The sequence below is a fragment of the Convolutriloba macropyga genome, chromosome 11 (genome assembly GCF_964194025.1).
Source record: "Convolutriloba macropyga chromosome 11, txConMacr16.3, whole genome shotgun sequence".
NCBI classification, from domain to species: Eukaryota; Metazoa; Xenacoelomorpha; order Acoela; family Convolutidae; genus Convolutriloba; species Convolutriloba macropyga.
In genome coordinates this window covers 21,430,103-21,453,722 of record NC_134478.1, presented here as the reverse complement: position 1 = coordinate 21,453,722, position 23,620 = coordinate 21,430,103, and the positions used below count along the sequence as shown (strand labels likewise).

The following is a 23,620-nucleotide window of genomic DNA, read 5'->3' as shown; positions in this document are numbered from 1 at the left end:
TTAAAATGGTAATTTGCAGTTTTCAAGTACAACCATGGTAGATATTAGATACAGTACATGTAGAAGGAGAACAGTACATCACTTTACATGATAAATTATTACTTGAATTATTACTTGAATTATTACTTAAATGCAAAGGACAAACAAAGAGATCACTGAGACCTTATTTTAAGCTTGCCCGTAGAATGCCCTCATTTTGTGTTGAATAATCAGTTATGGCAATGTAATTGGCTGTTTCAGAATTAGTGATGACCTCACCAATTTTTGCTACCTTGTGCTTTGAAAAGGCCTTGTTTCTATCAATCATCATATCTCTTCTATTGATATTCTGCCTTCACTTCAAGGCCAGCTTCAAGCATCGAGACAACACTGACAAGATCAAAGAGCGATTTCGACGGTCAGCCATTGCAACCGTCTTAGTCACGATCGTCCTATTAGCGTGTGCACTTAAATACAATGACAATAATACACTCACCGTTCTGTCTTTTCTCAAAATGCTTGGATTCCTGCCTGAGAATTTTGCTTATAGCTTTTTGTTGACATTTTCAGCCGTCATCGCTTTATTTCTGGGCAACTTCGTAATTTCATTCGCCGACTGTGAATTTAATTTGGAATATGTGAAATCTGATATCAGATGCGTGTATTTTTTGTCAGAAAATGGTCACTTACGTTTTTATCGCAATTACTTAGTCGCACCGGCGGTTGAAGAATTTATCTACCGAGCGTGTATTGTCCCTTTAATGTTCCCGACTTTGGGTTGGAAAACAGTGATATTCGCGCCAATGTTGTTCGGGTTTGCCCATTTACATCATGGATACGAATTGTACAAACTCGGATACAATATAAGGCCCCTGATTTTGAAAGTGTCTTTTCAATTTATTTATACAACAATATTTGGATCTTATTGCGCATTTTTGTTTATTGTGTACGAGAATCTTTACCTCATTTGGGCTGTGCATGCATTCTGTAATCTCGCAGGTTTTCCTGATTTAGGTCAAGTCTTTAATCCTCAAGAAATGCGGAAAAGTTGTTTGTATTTTAGCATTTATATTGCAGGTGTAATTTGTTTTACTGTATTAAATGTGAATTATATCTACAAACCTTTGTCACACTAATAGCTTTATAATAAATTTTGTATTATTCGGGTCAAATCATGTCATTTCTTTGCATTTACCTCAATAAATGTTAACAAATCTTGTTAGTTCGTTTTTTTAAAGAAAACTAAATTAAGAAGCTACGTTTAATGACAGCTTCAGTGGAAACCTATTATTATTATGAAGGATTTTTTGTAAGAGTTTGCGAAATTTGTGTAAAAGATTATCCTAGAAAATTTTGCAAGACAAAAGTTATTCTTGTAAGAATTTGCTATATGGAAGGTTATCTTACAAGACAGAAATTTGTTGCAAGATTCTTGCAAGTTCGTTTCGTTCGAGCTCTGTTAGCAGATAACATTCGTGAAAAAGTTTGCTTAGTTTAACAGTTGTCTAGCGTCTGATTTAGATCGTTTTAATTTAAATTTGAGAAAAAGTACAGAATCTTGAAAAAGCTTCTCATTTTTACTGGAGCAAAGTTTGAATTAGTCTTTGTTATACTTATTGTGCGTTTCTTTAAAACTATGGCTCAATTGTGTTCGTTTTGTAGTCAAAGATATCTTTTCCATTCAAAAAATTTTTGGAACTAATTGAAGAACATCGTATACTGATCGTTTGAAATGCGTTTACTACTGCACCATAATTTGCATATTCGGGAGACAAATTGATCTTGAAAAATTTTCACGAAGATTTTCCCTTGCAAGATATGGAAAATTTTGCGAGGCGAAATTGGACTTAACTAGAAATTGACTTTCTATTAAGTTAGTTCAAACTCAAAATTATTGAAGTTTTGTAATTTTTAATAGACCAAGATAATTCAGAGAGGTTGATCTAAAGTCATGAATTCGATAAAATGCACCTAATCAAATTATGCTAACAAGAAGTGTAATTTGTTGAAGTATTGTCCATGAGATATTCACAAATAGCTGCAAGCTATATGATCCTGATCTTTCCCATGTCCAACTTTAATTGTTCCGACCCACTTTAGTGAGAGAGGAACTATATACTCAAATGGGTTTTTTGTTCAGACAATTTTGGCCGATCGATATAATCATCGTAGAGAGTTGTGAGTGGAATCATTAAAAAGCCCGTCCAGTGTAGAATATGGAATCAAAAAGATTTTTTTCAATTTTTGTTTTTTATAGGGAGTTATCGAGGTTTAAAGTTTTGTGAATATGTGACGTAATTCAGCTGTTTTTATTCACATTTTCGGTATTTTTGACCTAATTTTTGTCAATATTGCTAAATTTTGTTCTACTGTAGTGTGTTTTACTGTAGTGTTTTTGATTTGATCTCTAACGAAAGAGGAGGGTTGCTGAGTTCTTCGATCTGAGTTTTTTGGCTAGAATTTTTGCTAAATTTTTCAAATTTCGACTTTTTTCGTGAACAAATTTGCTTCTTTAGCCCAATTGTTTAAAATTTGCTGGAAGTATATACCTTAAGACTGCTGCTATATTCTTTTCTAAGCTGACAAACAAGCTAGTTCTACATTTGTTGGCTTTGAGAATCCTCTGGAATTATTATTTGCCAGTTTTGCAAATTAAAATTCGATAATTACACAAGATGCATTTTTATTTTTGGACAAACTGAAAAACTTTGTTGAAAATCTTATCTGTTTTGCAACCATTTGAACAAATGAGTATTTTGTTAGACACGCGAGAACATGTGAGTTGATCTTGATTTCGCCATGGATCCTAACAAGAAGAGTTTATTTAGATTTTAATGGGGCGTAAATTTTTTTCAAAACATTTCCGCTATGTGAAGATTTTTTGTAAACTTTTTTTTACCTACAAGAAATTCAGATCAGGACTCAGTGAATGATAAATACTATTTACAAAAACAAGGACCAACGAGATTATATTACGGTTTCAGAATAAGCTCATGGTTTTTGTGGCTCTGACCAATTGTTTTCGTAAAAAAGTTTTTATGTACTTCTTGAATTTTGCTTTCATTTATTATCTTTTTTGTAGTCCAATGGCTTATTGTCCCCAGTCAAAAATCCAGTTTTTTCGAAGCTTTAAATGAATCCAGACAATTCTTTCAATTGTTATCTAATGTCTGTTTTAACTTTGAATTGTTTTAAGAAATTATCGCTTGATTTTTTACTTTGCCAATTTTTCTATCTTATTTCTCTCAACTTCGGGCGCAGTCTCAGGAAATAAGCAGACAGCGATTTCCTTTGGGTTATAAATTAATGTTCGTAATGGTTTTATGTTCAATTATTGGTCTCTTTCTTTTTATACTACGCGTTTTCAAGTTTTTTTTTATTTTTGAGCATAATTGTATGTTTTCTGAGTTCATATTGTTGCCTTGTCAAATTATCATATTATTGAATTGTCCAATTGAAGGAAGGCATAGTAGAGAAAATGCACAGCGTTGGGAAAAAAGTGTATCTGGATATGTTAATTGTTTTAGTTATATAGTTTATGCTTTTTGGGGTGGGACACAGTTATCTCTCAAAATGTATATTGATTTTTTCTCTTTTTGCTTACTTTTGTCTTTTTTTGTTGTACGCCATATACCTGATAAGGGTAGGTCTCAATTGCTTTCTCAGGACGTATAACCTAACCTAGTTAAAGATTTCAGGTTGTAGCTGTTTGTTTTAATGACTCTAAAACTGAAGTAAGTTTTTTTTTCAACTGTATCCTGTTTGCTTGCATTTTCGTAACCATGTAACTATATCTCACTGATTTGAAATCTCAATTTGTTTTGCGCTGAGTTATACGTTGTGACCTATTGCTGCGATCATTAATTTCACCAAAAAGATTTCGAGATTTCTATACTGTTAAATTTTTGTGTTTCTTTTGTCATCTCCTCTTAATCCATTTATAAGGAAGGTTTTTTGATGTTGAGATGGAGATAAAAAAACAACTTGCAGTTCGTGTGGGTATGATTTTAAAATAATAGTGCCTTGAGTAGTGTGATCTCGTAAAATTGAAGTTTTGGCTTCTTTATACATTTGTTGTTTTTTTTTTGGGAAGTCGTGACTTAGTCTCTTTTTGAACCGGCCCTTTTGGCTTTTGGAGGTATTACAATCTAATCCATCGCTGTTTTTCAGATATTCAAGTCTGTTATGACTTAAAAATATTTGTTTCCAAAAACATATTTGGGTTTTTGAGCTTCGTCATTTTTGAAAAAAGTTATTTTTTGGTCGATTTGTAGCTCAGTCTCTATAAACACAGGTCAGAACACGTTTCCAGTGAACTATGATTTGATCTCTATGAAGGTTTTAGCTTCAAATATTTGTTTCTCGGCTTTGTTACTACTGTTACTACGAAATTTTATAAAATACTTGAGATTTTTTTTTATAGTTGTACATTTTATAGGATTTTTATTTTCTTTCTTATTTATAACAATAATCGTAGGTTACATTGGCTTAGAATTTTCTCGCAATTCAACATTGGATAATGACTTGTCTCAATTGCTTACTATAGAGATATAAATGAATACTTTAAGGATTTCAGTTGATATCTGATGGCCTTAATAATGGTAAAATTGATTGTTTTCAAAAATTGAAACGTATTTTGAACATCCCAACTCTTTGCTCTTTTTGGTCGACCTTATAACCAGTCGCATTGAGGTCAGGTCTCCTATTTTTCTTATGAAGTATAGGTTAAATTTTTTTAAAGTTTCATCTGATTGGAGTTTGATTTTGTTATGATTTTATTTATCATAGCAATCGAGTTTTGGTCGTAAATAATTATTGTTGTTTGAAAAGTTTTATTGTCCTCTCTGGTAGTCCTTTTATCAACAACGTTCTTAGGCCCTCTAGGATTGCTGCCATATTCTTTTTAATCTGTCAAACAAGCTAGTTCTACATTTGGTGGCTTTGAGAGTCCTCTGGAATTATTATTTCGCCAGTTTTGCAAATTAAAACTCGATAATTACACAAGATGCATTTTTATTTTTGGACAAACTGAAAAACTTTGTTGAAATCTTATCTGTTTTGCAACCATTTGAACAATTGAGTATTTTGTTAGACACGCGAGAACATGTGAGTTGATCTTGATTTTGCCATGGATCCTAATAAGAAGAGTTTATTTAGATTTTAATGGGGCGTAAATTTTTTTCAAAACATTTCCGCTATGTGAAGATTTTTTGTAAACTTTTTTTTTACCTACAAGAAATTCAGGTCAGGGCTCAATGAATGATAGATACTATTTACAAAAACAAGGACCAACGAGATTATATTACGCTTTCAGAATAAGCTCATGGTTTTTGTGGCTCTGACCAATTGTTTTCGTAAAAAAGTTATGTACTTCTTGAATTTTGCTTTCATTTATTTTCTTTTTTATAGTCCAATGGCTTATTGTCCCCAGTCAAAAATCCAGTTTTTTCGAAGCTTTAAATGAATCCAGACCATTCTTTCCATTGTTATCTAATGTCTGTTTTAACTTTGAATTTTTTAAAGAAATTATCGCTTAATTTTTTACTTTGCCAATTTTTTTTATCTTATTTCTCTCAACTTAGCTCGCAGTCTCAGGAAATAAGCAGACAGCGATTTCTTTTGGGTTATAAATTAATGTTGGTAATGGTTTTATGTTCAATTATTGGTCTCTTTCTTTTTATACTACGCGTTCTCAAGTTTTTTTTTGTTTTTGAGCATAATTGTATGTTTTCTGAGTTCATATTGTTGCCTTGTCAAATTATCACATTATTGAATAGTCCAATTGAAGGAAGGCATAGTAGAGAAAATGCACAGCGTTGGGAAAAAAGCGTATCTGGATATGTTAATTGTTTTAGTTATATAGTTTATGCTTTTTGGGGTGGGACACAGTTATCTCTCAAAATGTATATTGATTTTTTCTCTTTTTGCTTATGTTTGCCTTTTTTTTTGTTGTACGCCATATACTTGATGAGGGTAGGTCTCAATTGCTTTCTCAGGACGTATAACCTAACCTAGTTAAAGATTTCTGGTTGTAGCTGTTCGTTTTAATGACTGTAAAACTGAAGTAAGTTTTTTTTTCAACTGTATCCTGTTTGCTTTCATTTTCGTAACCATGTAACTATATCTCACTGATTTGAAATCTCAATTTGTTTTGCGCTTATTTATACGTTGTGACCTATTGCTTTCACCATTAATTTCACGAAAAAGTTTTCGAGATTTCTATGCTGTTAAATGTTTGGGTTTCTTTTTGTTATCTCCTCTTAGTCCATTTATAAGGAAGGTTTTTTGATGTTGAGATGGAGATAAAGTAACAACTTACAGTTCGTGTGGGTATGATCTTAAAATAATAGTGCCTTGAATAGTGTGATCTCGTAAAATTGAAGTTTTGGCTTCTTTATACATTTACTGTTTTTTTTTGGGAAGTCGTGACTTAGTCTCTTTTTGAACCGGCCCTTTTGGCTTTCGGAGGTATTACAATCTAATCCATCGCTGTTTGTCGGAAATTCAAGTCTGTTATGACTTGAAAATATTTGTTTCCAAAAACATATTTGGGTTTTTGAGCTTCGTCATTTTTGAAAAAAGTTATTTTTTGGTCGATTTGTAGCTCAGTCTCTATAAACACAGGTCAGAACACGTTTCCAGTGAACTATGATTTGATCTCTATGAAGGTTTTAGCTTCAAATATTTGTTTCTCGGCTTTGTTACTACTGTTACTACGAAATTTTATAAAATACTTGAGATTTTTTTTTATAGTTGTACATTTTATAGGATTTTTATTTTCTTTCTTATTTATAACAATAATCGTAGGTTACATTGGCTTAGAATTTTCTCGCAATTCAACATTGGATAATGACTTGTCTCAATTGCTTACTATAGAGATATAAATGAATACTTTAAGGATTTCAGTTGATATCTGATGGCCTTAATAATGGTAAAATTGATTGTTTTCAAAAATTGAAACGTATTTTGAACATCCCAACTCTTTGCTCTTTTTGGTCGACCTTATAACCAGTCGCATTGAGGTCAGGTCTCCTATTTTTCTTATGAAGTATAGGTTAAATTTTTTTAAAGTTTCATCTGATTGGAGTTTGATTTTGTTATGATTTTATTTATCATAGCAATCGAGTTTTGGTCGTAAATAATTATTGTTGTTTGAAAAGTTTTATTGTCCTCTCTGGTAGTCCTTTTATCAACAACGTTCTTAGGCCCTCTAGGATTGCTGCCATATTCTTTTTAATCTGTCAAACAAGCTAGTTCTACATTTGGTGGCTTTGAGAGTCCTCTGGAATTATTATTTCGCCAGTTTTGCAAATTAAAACTCGATAATTACACAAGATGCATTTTTATTTTTGGACAAACTGAAAAACTTTGTTGAAATCTTATCTGTTTTGCAACCATTTGAACAATTGAGTATTTTTTTAGACACGCGAGAACATGTGAGTTGATCTTGATTTTGCCATGGATCCTAATAAGAAGAGTTTATTTAGATTTTAATGGGGCGTAAATTTTTTTCAAAACATTTCCGCTATGTGAAGATTTTTTGTAAACTTTTTTTTTACCTACAAGAAATTCAGGTCAGGGCTCAATGAATGATAGATACTATTTACAAAAACAAGGACCAACGAGATTATATTACGCTTTCAGAATAAGCTCATGGTTTTTGTGGCTCTGACCAATTGTTTTCGTAAAAAAGTTTTTATGTACTTCTTGAATTTTGCTTTCATTTATTATCTTTTTTGTAGTCCAATGGCTTATTGTCCCCAGTCAAAGATCCAGTTTTTTTGAAGCTTTAAATGAATCCAGACAATTCTTTCAATTGTTATCTAATGTCTGTTTTAACTTTGAATTGTTTTAAGAAAATATCGCTTAATTTTTTACTTTGCCAATTTTTTTTATCTTATTTCAACTTCGGGCGCATTCCCAGGAAATAAGCAGACAGCGATTTCCTTTGGGTTATAAATTAATGTTCGTAATGGTTTTATGTTCAATTATTGGTCTCTTTCTTTTTATACTACGCGTTTTCAAGTTTTTTTTTTATTTTTGAGCATAATTGTATGTTTTCTGAGTTCATATTGTTGCCTTGTCAAATTATCATATTATTGAATAGTCCAATTGAAGTAAGGCATAGTAGAGAAAATGCACAGCGTTGGGAAAAAAGCGTATCTGGATATGTTAATTGTTTTAGTTATATAGTTCATGCTTTTTGGGGTGGGACACAGTTATCTCTCAAAATGTATATTGATTTTTTTTTCTTTTTGCTTACTTTTGTCTTTTTTTGTTGTACGCCATATACCTGATAAGGGTAGGTCTCAATTGCTTTCTCAGGACGTATACACTAACCTAGTTAAAGATTTCAGGTTGTAGCTGTTTGTTTTAATGACTGTAAAACTGAAGTAAGTTTTTTTTTCAACTGTATCCTGTTTGCTTGCATTTTCGTAACCATGTAACTATATCTCACTGATTTGAAATCTCAATTTGTTTTTCGCTGAGTTATACGTTGTGACCTATTGCTGCGACCATTAATTTCACCAAAAAGATTTCGAGATTTCTATACTGTTAAATTTTTGGGTTTCTTTTGTCATCTCCTCTTAATCCATTTATAAGGAAGGTTTTTTGATGTTGAGATGGAGATAAAAAAACAACTTGCAGTTCGTGTGGGTATGATTTTAGAATAATAGTGCCTTGAATAGTGTGATCTCGTAAAATTGAAGTTTTGGCTTCTTTATACATTTGTTGTTTTTTTTTGGGAAGTCGTGACTTAGTCTCTTTTTGAACCGGCCCTTTTGGCTTTTGGAGGTATTACAATCTAATCCATCGCTGTTTTTCGGATATTCAAGTCTGTTATGACTTGAAAATATTTGTTTCCAAATATATTTGGGTTTTTGAGCTTCGTCATTTTTGAAAAAAGTTATTTTTTTTGGTCGATTTTTAGCTCAGTCTATAAACAGGTCAGAACACGTTTCCAGTGAACTATAATTTGATCTCTATGAAGGTTTTAGCTTCAAATATTTGTTTATCGGCTTTGTTACTACTGTTACTACGAAATTTTATAAAATACATGAGATTTTTTTTATATTTGTACATTTTTTAGGATTTTTATTTTCTTTCTTATTTATAACAATAATCGTAGGTTACATTGGCTTAGAAGTTTCTCGCAATTCAACATTGGATAATGATATGTCTCAATTGCTTACTATAGAGATATAAATGAATACTTTAAGGATTTCAGCTGATATATGATGGCCTTAATAATGATAAAATTGATTGTTTTCAACAATGGAAACGTATTTTGAACTTCCCACCTCTTTGCTCTTTTTGGTCGACCTTATAACCAGTCGCATTGAGGTTAGGTCTCCTATTTTTCTTATGAAGTATAGGTTAAATTGTTTCGTTTAGGTTTCATCTGATGTGAGTTTGATTTTGTTATGATTTTATTTATCACAGCAATCGAGTTTTGGTCGTAAATAATTATTGTTGTTTGATTTGATAAGTTTTATTGTCCTCTCTGGCAGTCCTATTATCAACAACGTTCATAGGACCTCTAGGATGGCATTATTGTATTCCATTGGTTGTTTATTGAATGATATATATGTTGTTGAAGGTTTTTCTAACTCTTCATCATTTGTTAGCCAATTAAATCAAGAATGTGGATGAGCGGGGTCGGAACATTATGTGCGTACGCACATTACCGAGCCTCCTTGTTATCTTTAAACTTATGATATTGCAGTAAACGCAAAGATTTGTGGGAACTTAGAAGCAAACCATATTGGGCCAGCTTTAGCTATTTCAGCATAAATGAGGGTGCTAGGATAAGATTCGTTTCTTAATTATTAGATTTCTTTTTGCTTTCCGTCAAGTTTGTAGCAATTATGTAGAGGCATGCTCGTCTGTTTTGCAATGTTTTGTGCGACCGATTTTTTTATCTGAGATAAATAGAATTATTCATTTTTTCTTGTAAAGCTGGATAAATTGGTAAAACACGAGGGCTTTAAGTTGCTGAGTAATTGTCTTTGAACCTTACTAGTCTCTAATTATATGTTTCGCCGAAACTGTTGAGAAGACTTTAGTTCATGGTTTACCCCACCGTGATATTGCACCCCATCCCTCACAATCTTCCCTCACATTAACCGGTTGATGGTACCCTCCCTAAACACCAGCTAGCTGCTACGACAGCCAAACCCCCGCCTATCGCGTGACATTAGCAATTTGTCCGACGTAATTAGGCAGTGTTTTCACTGATGATTGCAATAATTTTATGTGCATTAGGGATCTCACATCTTGAAAAGTTGAGAAAGAACATGAAACTAATCAGTTTTCTGGTTCAAGTAAAAAATACGCTTGTTTTTGCTTTCAGTGGTTTTTATTTCCATGGATTAAATATAAATAGGTGAAATTTCAAATTTTAATTCAAAACATCTCAATTAAAGAAGTTGGTTCCGCTATTGAATACAATTAATCGTTGAATGTCCCCAAACCTTTTTGTTTCTACGGATCTAAAGTAAAAAAACTGTAATAATATCAATTTTAGGAGAGTAATGGTTTCTTTGATGAGCACATTAGGTTTAAATAATGTAATCTTCGGTCTAATGTAATATTTATAGCTATTTGCAGAAGTTTGAGTATTATCTCTTTTGAGTTATGCCTTGAAGGAGTTCTTGACCTTCTGCCATACTGTGAGAGAAAAGTTAGTAGATTGTGAATAGCCATTGGATATCTCTATCATTTTTGTTTAGAGAATCTAATTTTTTTGAATTGCTCTCAAACGAACTTTGTAGCAATCATATTATCCATATGGTCTTTGTTATGCAATTGTTCGCTTATTCGATTTTTTACTGACCCATATGACTTTTCGTCCTCAAGAATGGGACAAACAGGTAGCGCTCGGAGGGCATTAAGTGGCCGAGCGGCTCTCTTACAGCTCTTAGATTCACCAAAATTGTTTTAAGGTGTTAAGAGTAGTTCATGCCCTGAAAGTGTGACCCCCTCAGTCAACCCACCCCGAACCCCCTTACACCCTACTCGAACTCGGTAATTTAGACCCCCTCTCGTCCTGCCCTCCCACAACCCTCTTCCCCCCCCCCCCCCCCCCCCGCATCACTTGACCCCCACTCCCACTCTGCTCACTCCCACCCGATGCATTTCTAACCCCAAGCTGGCTACTACCGAAGCCCACTGCTCTGAAGTCGTTTGAGAGCTATTTCCCCGACGTTAGTGAAAACAGTGGTGTATTCTGGAGTAGTATTTGTAAGCAACTTTTTCGATTTGTGAAAAGAATAAAAAACTTCTGAAACATCAACCTTGATTATTCCCCCAGAAACGAGAAAAAAATGAAAACGGTTAATGGATCGATTGCGTTTGAGTTTTTTATTAAAACACTTTTTGTTTCTCTACAAAAAATTGGTGGGCCAAAATTGGGGCAACAAAAAATTCGGGTGCGAAGTTCCTAACCCTCAAATATATCTGAAAGGTTGGAAGAAATTTATGCATTGTATAAATGTGGAATTTCATTTTTTTGTTGTTCATCATTGGGAAAAATGTCGGATCTTTTCTGCCCCCCCCCCCCCACCCGCAGTCCTATATAACCAGTCTGTTTGCACCCCTCAAATATGTACTTTTTCTGTTTAGCCACAATAAATTGCCGTAAATTGCTGTAAATGTGTTACTTTCAAAAGTTCAGTGCAGAATTAATTTGTAAATGCCGTTTGTGCATAGATAGTTGTATTTGTAATTGTATGAAATGCATACAATATGCTATGACACGTGTCATTGGGGGGGGGGGGTCAAAAACAGAAAAGATCCTAATGTCAATCTTTTTTTGTTTTTTTTTGTTCTCAAGAATTGTATTAAAAAATTAAACATCGCTATGTTTTCTATTGTTTGAAGCGTATTTTTACTGGTGTGTTTTATAATAGAACCTCTTGGTTTTTTTTTGGCATAATTGAAGATCGTTTTTTTACTGAGCTGTGTTCTTAAAAAAGCAATTTCTACAGGTAAATGAGTTCTATTTTCTATTTGGCAGATTCTGGACAATGTTGGCCCTTTGATTATCGCCGATAATGTCTACTCCAAAAGAAATTTTGCGTGTATCTAGTTACATTTATACTATGCTCGTTTGAACGAAATCGGTTATCCTTAGAGTAATTTCAACGTCTAATTTTAGATGAGTGAAATGTGCTGAAATTTAACCATGCGTGTGTCTGAGAGCAGTTTGTATTGACTGTGATGAACTTAATTGCAGCTTAGCGAAATTGTAGGGCAAACAATTTGTAGAATAGCAGCTTGTGTTGTGGACTGCAGAACAAATTAAGCTGATAATGGGGTCGCCTGCCAAAGCTAGTGATCCCTACTTAGAGGTCCAGAAGTTACAGAAGCGACTTGATTTGCTGACCGGGGAGTATAATAAGCTGGTCACATCTCATGCACAGCTGCAACGTACACACAAACTGAAGATGTGCTCAAAACAAGGCAGCAGGTATGAAAATAATTATTCATCACGTTACAAATGAATTTAAGATTTATCTGCGAAATTTATTTGCACCAATTGATTTTCTTCTTAAGATGTTCTGGTTTATATTAAAAATGTAAGGAATAGTTAGTTATGAAAGTAACATTTATTCATCTGACTTCCGTGAACACAGTGAGCTCAGAATCGCCGTTATTATTTGGATAATATAATTTAAAAAAACTAGGAAAATTTTGTTCCCACTGGGAATCATGCTAGGATTCATTTTTTTCTCCTGTCCTTCGCTATTATGAAGTGAAATTTTTCTTGATACTTTTAGTGGTTATCATTTTACGTAACTTTTGAACCTACAGTGACTTGCCAGACGACCAGCTGATGGATGGGAACTTCCCCGCAAAAATTCTCTCCTTCATCAAGACCCTCCTATTCAGTGACAAGTTCTCAGATATGCAGATGCTGTTCCGCAATGACAACGGCAGTCCAGACGAAAATGTGAAAACAGTTCCCTGTCACTCGTTTGTTCTAGAAGCTCGTGGATTTAATTGGAATAAAAATGAGTCAATTTTTGGGAAAGAGGAGGGGTTAGAAGGTGGATCCCGAGTTGTAGATATGTCTGACACCTCCAATGAGATTGGGTCCACAATGCTTCGATGGATGTATACCGGTAAGCTGGGCAGATATTAAGTCAATTTATTATTTGAATCGATTAGTTAAACTGCTTAACTATTCTACACTGTCAGTAATTTCGGTTGGATGAGTGCAACTGTTATCTAAAGAAACAGTTGCGATTTTATTGTGTTCGGTATATAACTGCTTGGACTGATATAATTCCATGATTGACTAAAATTGTGGGTTCTATTTCAAAGGTTTTAATGTGAAAATGGTCAGAATTATTTAAAGTAGGCCAACAATAGGCTACTGATGTTTATAGTCAGTCTGTCAATTTTAGATACATTGCAATTAGACCAGAAGTCTGAATCATTCCTGATGGAACTTCTGCGAGTGTCCAGTTCATGCAACTTGACAGAACTGAAGCAGTTAACAGAGCAGTCGCTAGCTCCATTCGTAGACACTTCAAACGTTATCAGAATGTATCAGTTGGCGGTACAAAGCTCTGCTGAAGCTCTGAAGCAACATTGCTCATCAGTCATGTTTTCACACTGGGACAATTTCTCACATGACGACTTTGAACCACTAGGTGAGCACGCGACTGCTGGAATTGCTTAAGTTGCTTTAGTGACAAAAACATTTTATTTGTTCTCACATCGTGAGATGAGAGGAATTTTGTTCCAACTTCATGTAACGATGGAAGTTCTGTCAATTTTGAGCTCCCTGAGTGTTAATAGTGAACGACGTGTAAGTATTATCATCTGAGAGTCCTTACTGAGTAGAATTTCACTGCAGGGCTCTTGAAGTTCATTTTTGGGGAAGTTTGTAAAAAAAAATTAGGTTTCTCCCGTAAAATGTTAGGTAAATTTAATGGAAGCCTCGCCAATAACAATAGCGTATATACAAAGCCATTTTCAGTTCGCGAGCGATAAAAACTTCGTTCTTAAAAATAAAGTACGAACGATGTGGTTTAAAGGTGCACTAAAAATAGGCCATTATAGTGATTGCCTTCAGGAACACTATATTCATCAATTTTGAGCACCGTACGAGAAAAAAAGCTCTTCAGGTTGTGCCTATTACTAAACAACTTTTATTTTTAAAAAAGACAGCTGAAGTAATTGATGGAACGGAGTGGAAATTGTTAAAACACGATCTGATATCGAAGCAAAAGAATAAATTTATAACTTTTTGCCCGGTTTCTGTGTTGAAAAAATCGTTTTTTAGCTGCAAAAGCAATAGATTAGCGAACTAGCTGTGGCCAATTTTTCGATTTTTATTTGATTATCAATGTTTTTGACGCGATATATGTTAAATTTAGCTTTTTGTTGGTTTATGAAACCCATTGACTTTGTGCGTGCTTTCTATTCTATTCTTATTGGAGTGAATTTTTTGTCCGTGCGCGTGAATATTTTTTAACCTCCTTACTCTAAATGAGTTTTTCTAAATTGAATTTGAGGTGTGTTGGGGATATCTCTCGCTCTAATTGAATTTTTTTTCGTAGGCTGCTTTAGGAAAAATTAGTTAAGTTATGCAAATTTTCCTAAAAAGAATGCAAGGCATAACAGTTGCTCGGAAAACATTTGTTCTTACTTTTTAACAGCTGCGATAACAGTCGCTGGGTTATTATTGAGCTTTTATTTGACTTCACTTGGTTTTTTTCTCTCGTCAGCGCTTTTGTTCCAAAGTGACTCCCAAAATGTCTTCATCACGCCTAATTTAATCTTGCTTACTCAATAACGAGGAGGACTTCAAATTGAAGGAGTCAACGTCAAGTTATGATATGATATAGTTAGAGAAACTTCTTATCTCAGTTTTGAATGTCGCATTCTTTTGAGTAAATTTTTTGAGAATACGGGTCTACAAAGCAATTGCAACTATTTTCTGACAATTCCAACCATGTCAATCAAGTTTAAACGCCGTAATGAAAAGTAATTAATTGCTCCCATCCCAATCGGAGTTAAGCAGTTATTTTAGTCCTGTGATCTTTCCTTTTCATGGGATTTTTCGCTTGACGGATTGTTTCTCTGACCCAGTTGACTTCGTCCTCAAAAACGAGATAAGAGGTAGCGCCCAGAGGGTATTAAGCTCTCGTACGGACTTTCCAGCTTACTAGTCTCCAAGTATGCGATTCGCTGAAATTGTTTTAGACGTATACTCATGGTGTGAAGGGCGGTTTTTAGAGTTTGACCCCCCACCCCTACCCCCACTTCACCCCTCTCTCACATCACCCCCTCACTTTTCTCTCAATACCCACTCCTGCACATCGTTCCGGCCGTAAGGACGTGGCTCTGGTCAGCCAAAGACCCTCCTCCCCCACCGTTGCCCCCTCCCTATCAATCCCCGGTGAACACCCCCCCCCCCCCCCCCCCCCCCCCTGTTGCACTCACATCACGCCCCCTCAATTGAGCTAAAGCTAGCCTCACTAAAGCGTAGCTAGCTACTGACGAAGACAACCGCTCGCCGGTCGTTTGAGAGCGATTACACGGGCGTTAGTCGGTTATGTTATTATTTGCTGTCTTCGGTCGTTTTACGGAGCTCCTCCTGATAAAAGTTTAACACGTTTTGAGTTTTTATCCTGCTCTCCGTTATTAATATACCTTCTCCTAAAAGTAAAACTGCAAAAATTACTAAAAACTGCTTTTTATCCAAACACAGGGGTTCTTATCCTTTTTGCATTAAATCGAAAAAGTAATAATGGCAATTGGACGTTTCGAATTGTTTTCTCGTGGGTCACCTAGCTGCTGTCAGATCGTTAAAAGTGGTCTTCATTTTTTTCGAGAATCACCTTTGTTTGAAAAATAACATATGGTCAAATTGAAGCAAACACAGAACAGTTCTTTATTCTGCCAGACCCTAGTGATTAAAAAATTTAAAAACTTGCAAGAATCTTGCAAGCTATCTTGCAAGAGAATACATACTTCTTGCAAGATTCTTGCAAGTTTTGAATCCAACTTGCAAGATTTTGAATCCGACTTGCAAGATTCTTGCAAGAATTTGAATCCATATTTTTTTATTACCTGGCTGCTGGGGGCGACTGTTGGAGCTGAAAATGGATGTTAAGAACAAGAAAGCAATTATATGTCGGAAAACAATCTCAAGTCAATTTAAAAAAACCGACTTTGATTTTTTTCCAGTATGATTTTTTCTCTCACCCTCCTTTTTCATTCCGGGCTTGGGACCGGCAGTGGCGGAGTTACATTAAACAATTATAGGAGAACTGAGCATAACACCAGGTAAAATTAACTGGCTCAAAAAGCTCTCTCCAAAATAAAACAAAATTAAACAAAATAAAGCACCCAATCAAATATACATTTTAACATTAAAATATAAGAATTAATCGCAAATTTCCGTATGAAATACTAACTTTTTTTCCTAGGTAACCTATAGCGAAAATTCATGTCGTCCTACACTCTACCTACACAGGGGACATTCCATACCGAGTTTGGTTTGATTTGGACAACTCCTTGACCCGAAGAAAAGGACCTATTTTTAAAATTCGTCATTCGAGAAATTCAAAAATTTCCGTATGAAATACTAACTTTTTTCCTAGGCAACATATAGCAAAAAATCTTTACGTCCTACACTCTACCTACACAGGGGATATTCCATGCCGAGTTTGGTTTGATTTGGACAACTCCTTGACCCAATGAAAAAGACCTATTTTTGAAAATTATTTAAATTTAATTATTCGAATTAATCGGAATTTTACGTACGAAAAACTAACTTTTTTCCTACACAAGCTATAGCAAAAACTATTTTTCTCTTACACTCTACCTACGCAGGGGATACTCCACACCAAGTTTGGATCGATTTGAACAACTCCTTGACCCGAAAAAAAGACCTATTTTTAAAATTCGTTATTCTAGAAATTCAAAAATTTCCGTATGAAATACGAACTTTTTTCCTAGGCAACATATAGCAAAAAATCTTTATCTCCTACACTCTACCTACACAGGGGATATTCCATGCCGAGTTTGGTTTGATTTGGACAACTCCTTGACCCAATAAAAAAGACCTATTTTTGAAAATTATTTAAATTTAATTATTCGAATTAATCGGAAATACGTACGAAAAACTAACTTTTTTCCTACACAAGCTATAGCAAAAACTATTTTTCTCTTACACTCTAACTACGCAGGGGATACTCCACACCAAGTTTGGATCGATTTGAACAACTCCTTGACCCGAAGAAGACCTATTTTTAAAATTCGTTACTCGGGAAATTCAAAAATTTGCGTATGAAATACTAACTTTTTTCCTAGGCAACATATAGCAAAAAATCTTTACGTCCTACACTCTACCTACACAGGGGATATTCCATGCCGAGTTTAATTTGATTTGGACAACTCCTTGACCCAACGAAAAAGACTTATTTAAAAAAATACTTATTCAAAATTAGTCGGAAATAATATGAAATCTTCATATGAAATACTAACTTTTTTCCTAGGCAAGCTATACCAAAAATTCTTTTTCTCTAAGTCTCTAGGTACACAGGGGATACTCTATACCGAGTCTGGTTCACTTTGGACAACTCTAAGACCTAATCAAAAAGACATTTAAAATTACTTATTTGAAAAAATCGCAAATTTCCGTACGAAAAACTAACTTTTTTCCTAGGCAAGCTATTCCAAAAATTCTTTTTGTTTTACAATCCAGTTACGCATGGGATACTCGATACCTAGTTTGGTTCGATTTGGACAACTCCTTGATCCGATAAAATTTCTATATTTTTAAAAATAGAATAAGCGAATAAGTCGAAATTTCCGTATGAAAAACTAACTTTTTTTCTAGGCAAGCTATACCAAAAATTCTTTTTGTTTTACAATCTAGTTACCCATGGGATACTCGATACCGAGTTTGGTTCGAATTGGACAACTCCTTGACCCGATGAAAAAGACCTATTTTTAAAATTCAATAATTTCAAGTTATTCGAAACAATAGCAAATTTCCGTATGAAAAACAAACTTTTTTCCTAGGCAAGCTATACCAAAAATTCTTTTTGTTTTACAATCTAGTTACCCATGGGATACTCGATACCTAATTTGGTTCCATTTGGACAACTCCTTGATCCGATAAAACTTCTACATTTTTAAAAATAGAATAAGAGAATAAGTCGAAATTTCCGTATGAAAAACTAACTTTTTTCCTAGGCAAGCTATACCAAAAATTCTTTTTGTTTTACAATCTAGTTACCCATGGGATACTCGATAACAAGTTTGGTTCACTTTGAACAACTCCTTGACCCGATGAAAAAGACCTATTTTTAGAATTCGTTATTTGCGAAATTCGCAAATTTCCGTATGAAAAACTAACTTTTTTCCTAGGCAAGCTATACCAAAAATTCTTTTTGTTTTACAATCTAGTTACCCATGGGATACTCGATACCTAGTTTGGTTCGATTTGGACAACTCCTTGATCCGATAAAATTTCTATATTTTTAAAAATAGAATAAGCGAATAAGTCGAAATTTCCGTATGAAAAACTAACTTTTTTCCTAGGCAAGCTATACCAAAAATTCTTTTTGTTTTACAATCTAGTTACCCATGGGATACTTGATACCAAGTTTGGTTCCATTTGGACAACTCCTTGATCCGCTTAAAAAGACGTATTTTTAAAATTAGTTATTCGCAAACAACGCAAATTTCCGAATGCGAACGTAACTTTTTTACTAGGCAAGCTTTACCAAAAAAATCTTGTTGTTTTACGCTCTAATTACACAGGGGATACTCCATACCGAGTTTGGATTGATTTGAACAACTCCTTGACCCGATAAAATTTCTATATTTTTGAAAATAGAAAAAGCTAATAATAAGCGAATAAGTCGATATTGAAATATTCCGATTGAAATACGAACTCTTTTTCTAGGATAGTCAGGCGGAATATTCTTTTTGCATTACAACTTAAATAGTACTGGTAGTCTGGGATATCAATTTAGTTCACTTTGAACAACTTCTTGACCCAATGAAAAAAACCTATTTTTAAAATTCGCTAATCGCGAAATTCGCAAATTTCCGTATGAATAATTAACTTTTTTCCTATGCAAGCTATAGCAAATACTCTTTTAGCTGTACATCCTACTTACACAGGGGACACTACATACCTAGTTTGGTTCCATTCAGAAGAGCCGGCTAACTTCTGTAGGAAAAGTCTCAAGTCAAGTTGAGAAAACTGACTTTTCGAGAGTTTCCAGTATGATCTTTTTTCACCCTTCTCTTTCATTCCGGGCTTGGGACAGGCAGTGGCGTAGTTACAGAAAAAAATTATGGGAGAAGTGAGCAGAGCACTAGGTAAAAAACCTGGCTCAAAGTTTTCTACAAAACAAAATAAAACGAAAAGCATTACATTGATAACATCTGTCGGAACGGTCTTATAGTCAAGTTAATTAACTGACTTTTTGAAATTTTCCCGTATCATCTGTTTTTAAACCCTCCTCCTATTTCTTTCCGGGCTTGGGACCGGCAGTGGCGGAGTTACAGAAAATGACTATAGGAGAAATGAGCACAGCACTAGGTTTAAAAGAAACCTGGCTCAAAACGCTCTCTCCAAAGAAACAAGACACCAAAACAAAACCACAAAGCAAAACAAAATGAAACAGCAAAACAAAACAAGAGAGCAACTCAAAACGAAACAAGACAGCAATACAAAATAAGACAGCAAAACGAAACAAGACAGCAAAAGGAAACAAGACAGCAAAACAAAACAAGACAGCAAAACAAGACAGTAAAACAAAACAAGACAGCAGAACAAAACAAGACAGCTAAACAAAACAAGAAAGCAAAACAAAACAAGACAGCTAAAAAAACAGGACAGCAAAACAGAACAAGACAGCAAAACGAACAAGACGGCAAAGGAAAGCAAACGAATTTAATTTTAAACTCATGTCGGAAGAGTCTCAAAACAAATTTAAAAATCAACTTTTTGAGAGCTTCCAGTATGATTTAAATTTTACCCTCCTTCTTGAATCCGAGCCTGGGCCCAGCAGTGGAGGAAAAACATAAAACAGCTATAGGGGAATTGAGCAGAGCACGAGGTAAAAACAACCTGGCTCCAAATGCTGTCTCCAAAACAAACAAGACAGCGAAACAAAACAAGACAGCAAAACAAAACAAGGCAGCAAAACAAAACAAGGCAGCAAAACAAGACAGCAAAACAAAACAAGACAGCAAAACAAAACAAGACAACAAAACAAAACAAGGCAGCAAAACAAAACAAGACAGCGAAACTAAACAAGACAGCGAAACTAAACAAGACAGCAAAACGAAACAAGACAACCAAAAAAACCAGACAGCAAAACAAACAAGACAACAAAACAACACAAGACAGCAAAACAAAACAAGACAGCAAAACAGTACAAGACAGCAAAACGAACAAGACGGCAACGGAAAACAAACGAATTAAATTTTAAACTCATGTCGGAAGTCTCAAAACAAATTTAAAAATCAACTTTTTGAGAGTTTCCAGTATGATTTAAATTTTAGCCTCCTTTTTCAGTCCGAGCCTGGGCCCAGCAGTGGAGGAAAAACATAAAACAGCTATAGGAGAATTGAGCAGAGCACGAGGTTAAAACAACCTGGCTCCAAATGCTCTCTCCAAAACAAACAAGACAGCGAAACAAAACAAGACAGCAAAACAAAACAAGGCAGCAAAACAAAACAAGGCAGCAAAACAAAACAAGACAGCAAAATAAAACAAGACAGCAAAACGAAACAAGACAACAAAACAAAACAAGGCAGCAAAACAAAACAAGACAGCGAAACTAAACAAGACAGCAAAACGAAACAAGACAACCAAACAAAACAAGACAGCAAAACAAACAAGACAACAAAACAACACAAGACAGCAAAACAAAACAAGACAGCAAAACAAAACAAGACAGCAAAACAAAACAAGACAGCAAAACAGAACAAGACAGCAAAACGAACAAGACGGCAAAGGAAAACAAACGAATTAAATTTTAAACTCATGTCGGAAGAGTCTCAAAACAAATTTAAAAAATCAACCTTTTGAGAGCTTCCAGTATAATTTAAATTTTACCCTCCTTTTTGAATCCGAGCCTGGGCCCAGCAGTGGAGGAGATACATAAAACAGCTATAGGAGAATTGAGCAGAGCACGAGGTAAAAACAACCTGGCTCCAAATGCTCTCTCCAAAACAAAGAAGACAGCGAAACAAAACAAGACAGCAAATTAAAACAAGACAGCAAAACAAAACAAGGCAGCAAAACAAAACAAGACAGCAAAACAAAACAAGACAGCAAAACAAAACAAGACAACAAAACAAAACAAGGCAGCAAAACAAAACAAGACAACAAAACAACACAAGACAGCAAAACAAAACAAGACAGCAAAACAAAACAAGACAGCAAAACAGAACAAGACAGCAAAACGAACAAGACGGCAAAGGAAAACGAACGAATTGAATTTTAAACTCGCGTCGGAAGAGTCTCAAAACAAAGTTAAAAATTCAACTTTTTGAGAGTTTCCAGGATGATTTAAATTTTACCCTCCTTTTTCAGTCCAATCCTGGGCCCAGCAGTGGAGGAAAAACATAAAACAGCTATAGGAGAATTGAGCAGAGCACGAGGTTAAAACAGCCTGGCTCCAATTGCTCTCTCCAAAACAAACAAGACAGCTAAACAAAACAAGACACCAAAACAAACAAGACAACAAAACAACAAAAGACAGCAAAACAAAACAAAACAAAACAAGACAGCAAAACAAAACAAAACAGCAAAGCGAACAAGAAGGCAAAAAAAACAGACGAATTAAATTTTCAACTGGTGTCGGAAGAGTCTCAAAACAAAGTTAAAAATTCAACTTTTTGAGAGCTTCCAGTATGATTTAAGTTTTAGCCTCCTTTTTGAATCCGTGACTGGGCCCAGCAGTGGAGGAAAAACAAAACAGCTATAGGAGAATTGAGCAGAGCACGAGGTAAAAACAACCTGGCTCCAAATGCTGTCTCCAAAACAAACAAGACAGCGAAACAAAACAAGACAGCAAAACAAAACAAGGCAGCAAAACAAAACAAGGCAGCAAAACAAGACAGCAAAACAAAACAAGACAGCAAAACAAAACAAGACAACAAAACAAAACAAGGCAGCAAAACAAAACAAGACAGCGAAACTAAACAAGACAGCGAAACTAAACAAGACAGCAAAACGAAACAAGACAACCAAACAAAACCAGACAGCAAAACAAACAAGACAACAAAACAACACAAGACAGCAAAACAAAACAAGACAGCAAAACAAAACAAGACAGCAAAACAGAACAAGACAGCAAAACGAACAAGACGGCAAAGGAAAACAAACGAATTAAATTTTAAACTCATGTCGGAAGTCTCAAAACAAATTTAAAAATCAACTTTTTGAGAGTTTCCAGTATGATTTAAATTTTACCCTCCTTTTTCAGTCGGATCCTGGGCCCAGCAGTGGAGGAAAAACATAAAACAGCTATAGGAGAATTGAGCAGAGCACGAGGTTAAAACAACCTGGCTCCAAATGCTCTCTCCAAAACAAACAAGACAGCGAAACAAAACAAGACAGCAAAACAAAACAAGGCAGCAAAACAAAACAAGGCAGCAAAACAAAACAAGACAGCAAAATAAAACAAGACAGCAAAACGAAACAAGACAACAAAACAAGGCAGCAAAACAAAACAAGACAGCGAAACTAAACAAGACAGCAAAACGAAACAAGACAACCAAACAAAACAAGACAGCAAAACAAACAAGACAACAAAACAACACAAGACAGCAAAACAAAACAAGACAGCAAAACAAAACAAGACAGCAAAACAAAACAAGACAGCAAAACAGAACAAGACAGCAAAACGAACAAGACGGCAAAGGAAAACAAACGAATTAAATTTTAAACTCATGTCGGAAGAGTCTCAAAACAAATTTTAAAAAATCAACCTTTTGAGAGCTTCCAGTATAATTTAAATTTTACCCTCCTTTTTGAATCCGAGCCTGGGTCCAGCAGTGGAGGAAAAACATAAAACAGCTATAGGAGAATTGAGCAGAGCACGAGGTAAAAACAACCTGGCTCCAAATGCTCTCTCCAAAACAAAGAAGACAGCGAAACAAAACAAGACAGCAAATTAAAACAAGACAGCAAAACAAAACAAGGCAGCAAAACAAAACAAGACAGCAAAACCAAACAAGACAGCAAAACAAAACAAGACAACAAAACAAAACAAGGCAGCAAAACAAAACAAGACAGCGAAACTAAACAAGACAGCAAAACTAAACAAGACAACCAAACAAAACAAGACAGCAAAACAAACAAGACAACAAAACAACACAAGACAGCAAAACAAAACAAGACAGCAAAACAAAACAAGACAGCAAAACAGAACAAGACAGCAAAACGAACAAGACGGCAAAGGAAAACGAGCGAATTGAATTTTAAACTCGTGTCGGAAGAGTCTCAAAACAAAGTTAAAAATTCAACTTTTTGAGAGCTTCCAGTATGATTTAAATTTTAGCCTCCTTTTTGAATCCGTGACTGGGCCCAGCAGTGGAGGAAAAACAAAACAGCTATAGGAGAATTGAGCAGAGCACGAGGTAA

The 23,620-nt window shown here is 34.7% G+C and overlaps 2 protein-coding genes across 2 annotated transcripts in view; both read left to right on the top strand.

Annotated features, from left to right (window-relative positions):
* The first annotated feature begins 244 nt into the window (after positions 1–244).
* LOC142349069 (CAAX prenyl protease 2-like) lies at positions 245–2,079 on the top strand. The gene is made up of 2 exons (XM_075400482.1): positions 245–1,105; positions 1,980–2,079. The coding sequence occupies exons 1-2, from the start codon at positions 249–251 to the stop codon at positions 2,077–2,079; spliced, it is 957 nt and encodes a 318-aa protein (XP_075256597.1). The 5' UTR covers positions 245–248.
* A 10,063-nt stretch (positions 2,080–12,142) lies between these two features.
* LOC142349068 (rabankyrin-5-like) overlaps positions 12,143–23,620 on the top strand; it is a 110,889-nt gene continuing 99,411 nt past the window's right edge. The window contains exons 1-3 of the mRNA XM_075400481.1: positions 12,143–12,451; positions 12,796–13,106; positions 13,392–13,640. Of these exons, the coding sequence (XP_075256596.1) occupies positions 12,294–12,451; positions 12,796–13,106; positions 13,392–13,640 (718 nt within the window). The 5' untranslated portion in view covers positions 12,143–12,293. The remainder of the gene's footprint in view (positions 12,452–12,795; positions 13,107–13,391; positions 13,641–23,620) is intronic.

Excerpts from the sequence above, each read along its gene's own strand:
- LOC142349069 (XM_075400482.1), top strand. The coding sequence starts at position 249 with ATGACCTCACCAATTTTTGCTACCTTGTGCTTTGAAAAGGCCTTGTTT. Across the intron at positions 1,106-1,979 it reads AATTATATCTACAAACCTTT|ATTTGTTGAAGTATTGTCCA; the intron begins GTCACACTAATA and ends ACAAGAAGTGTA.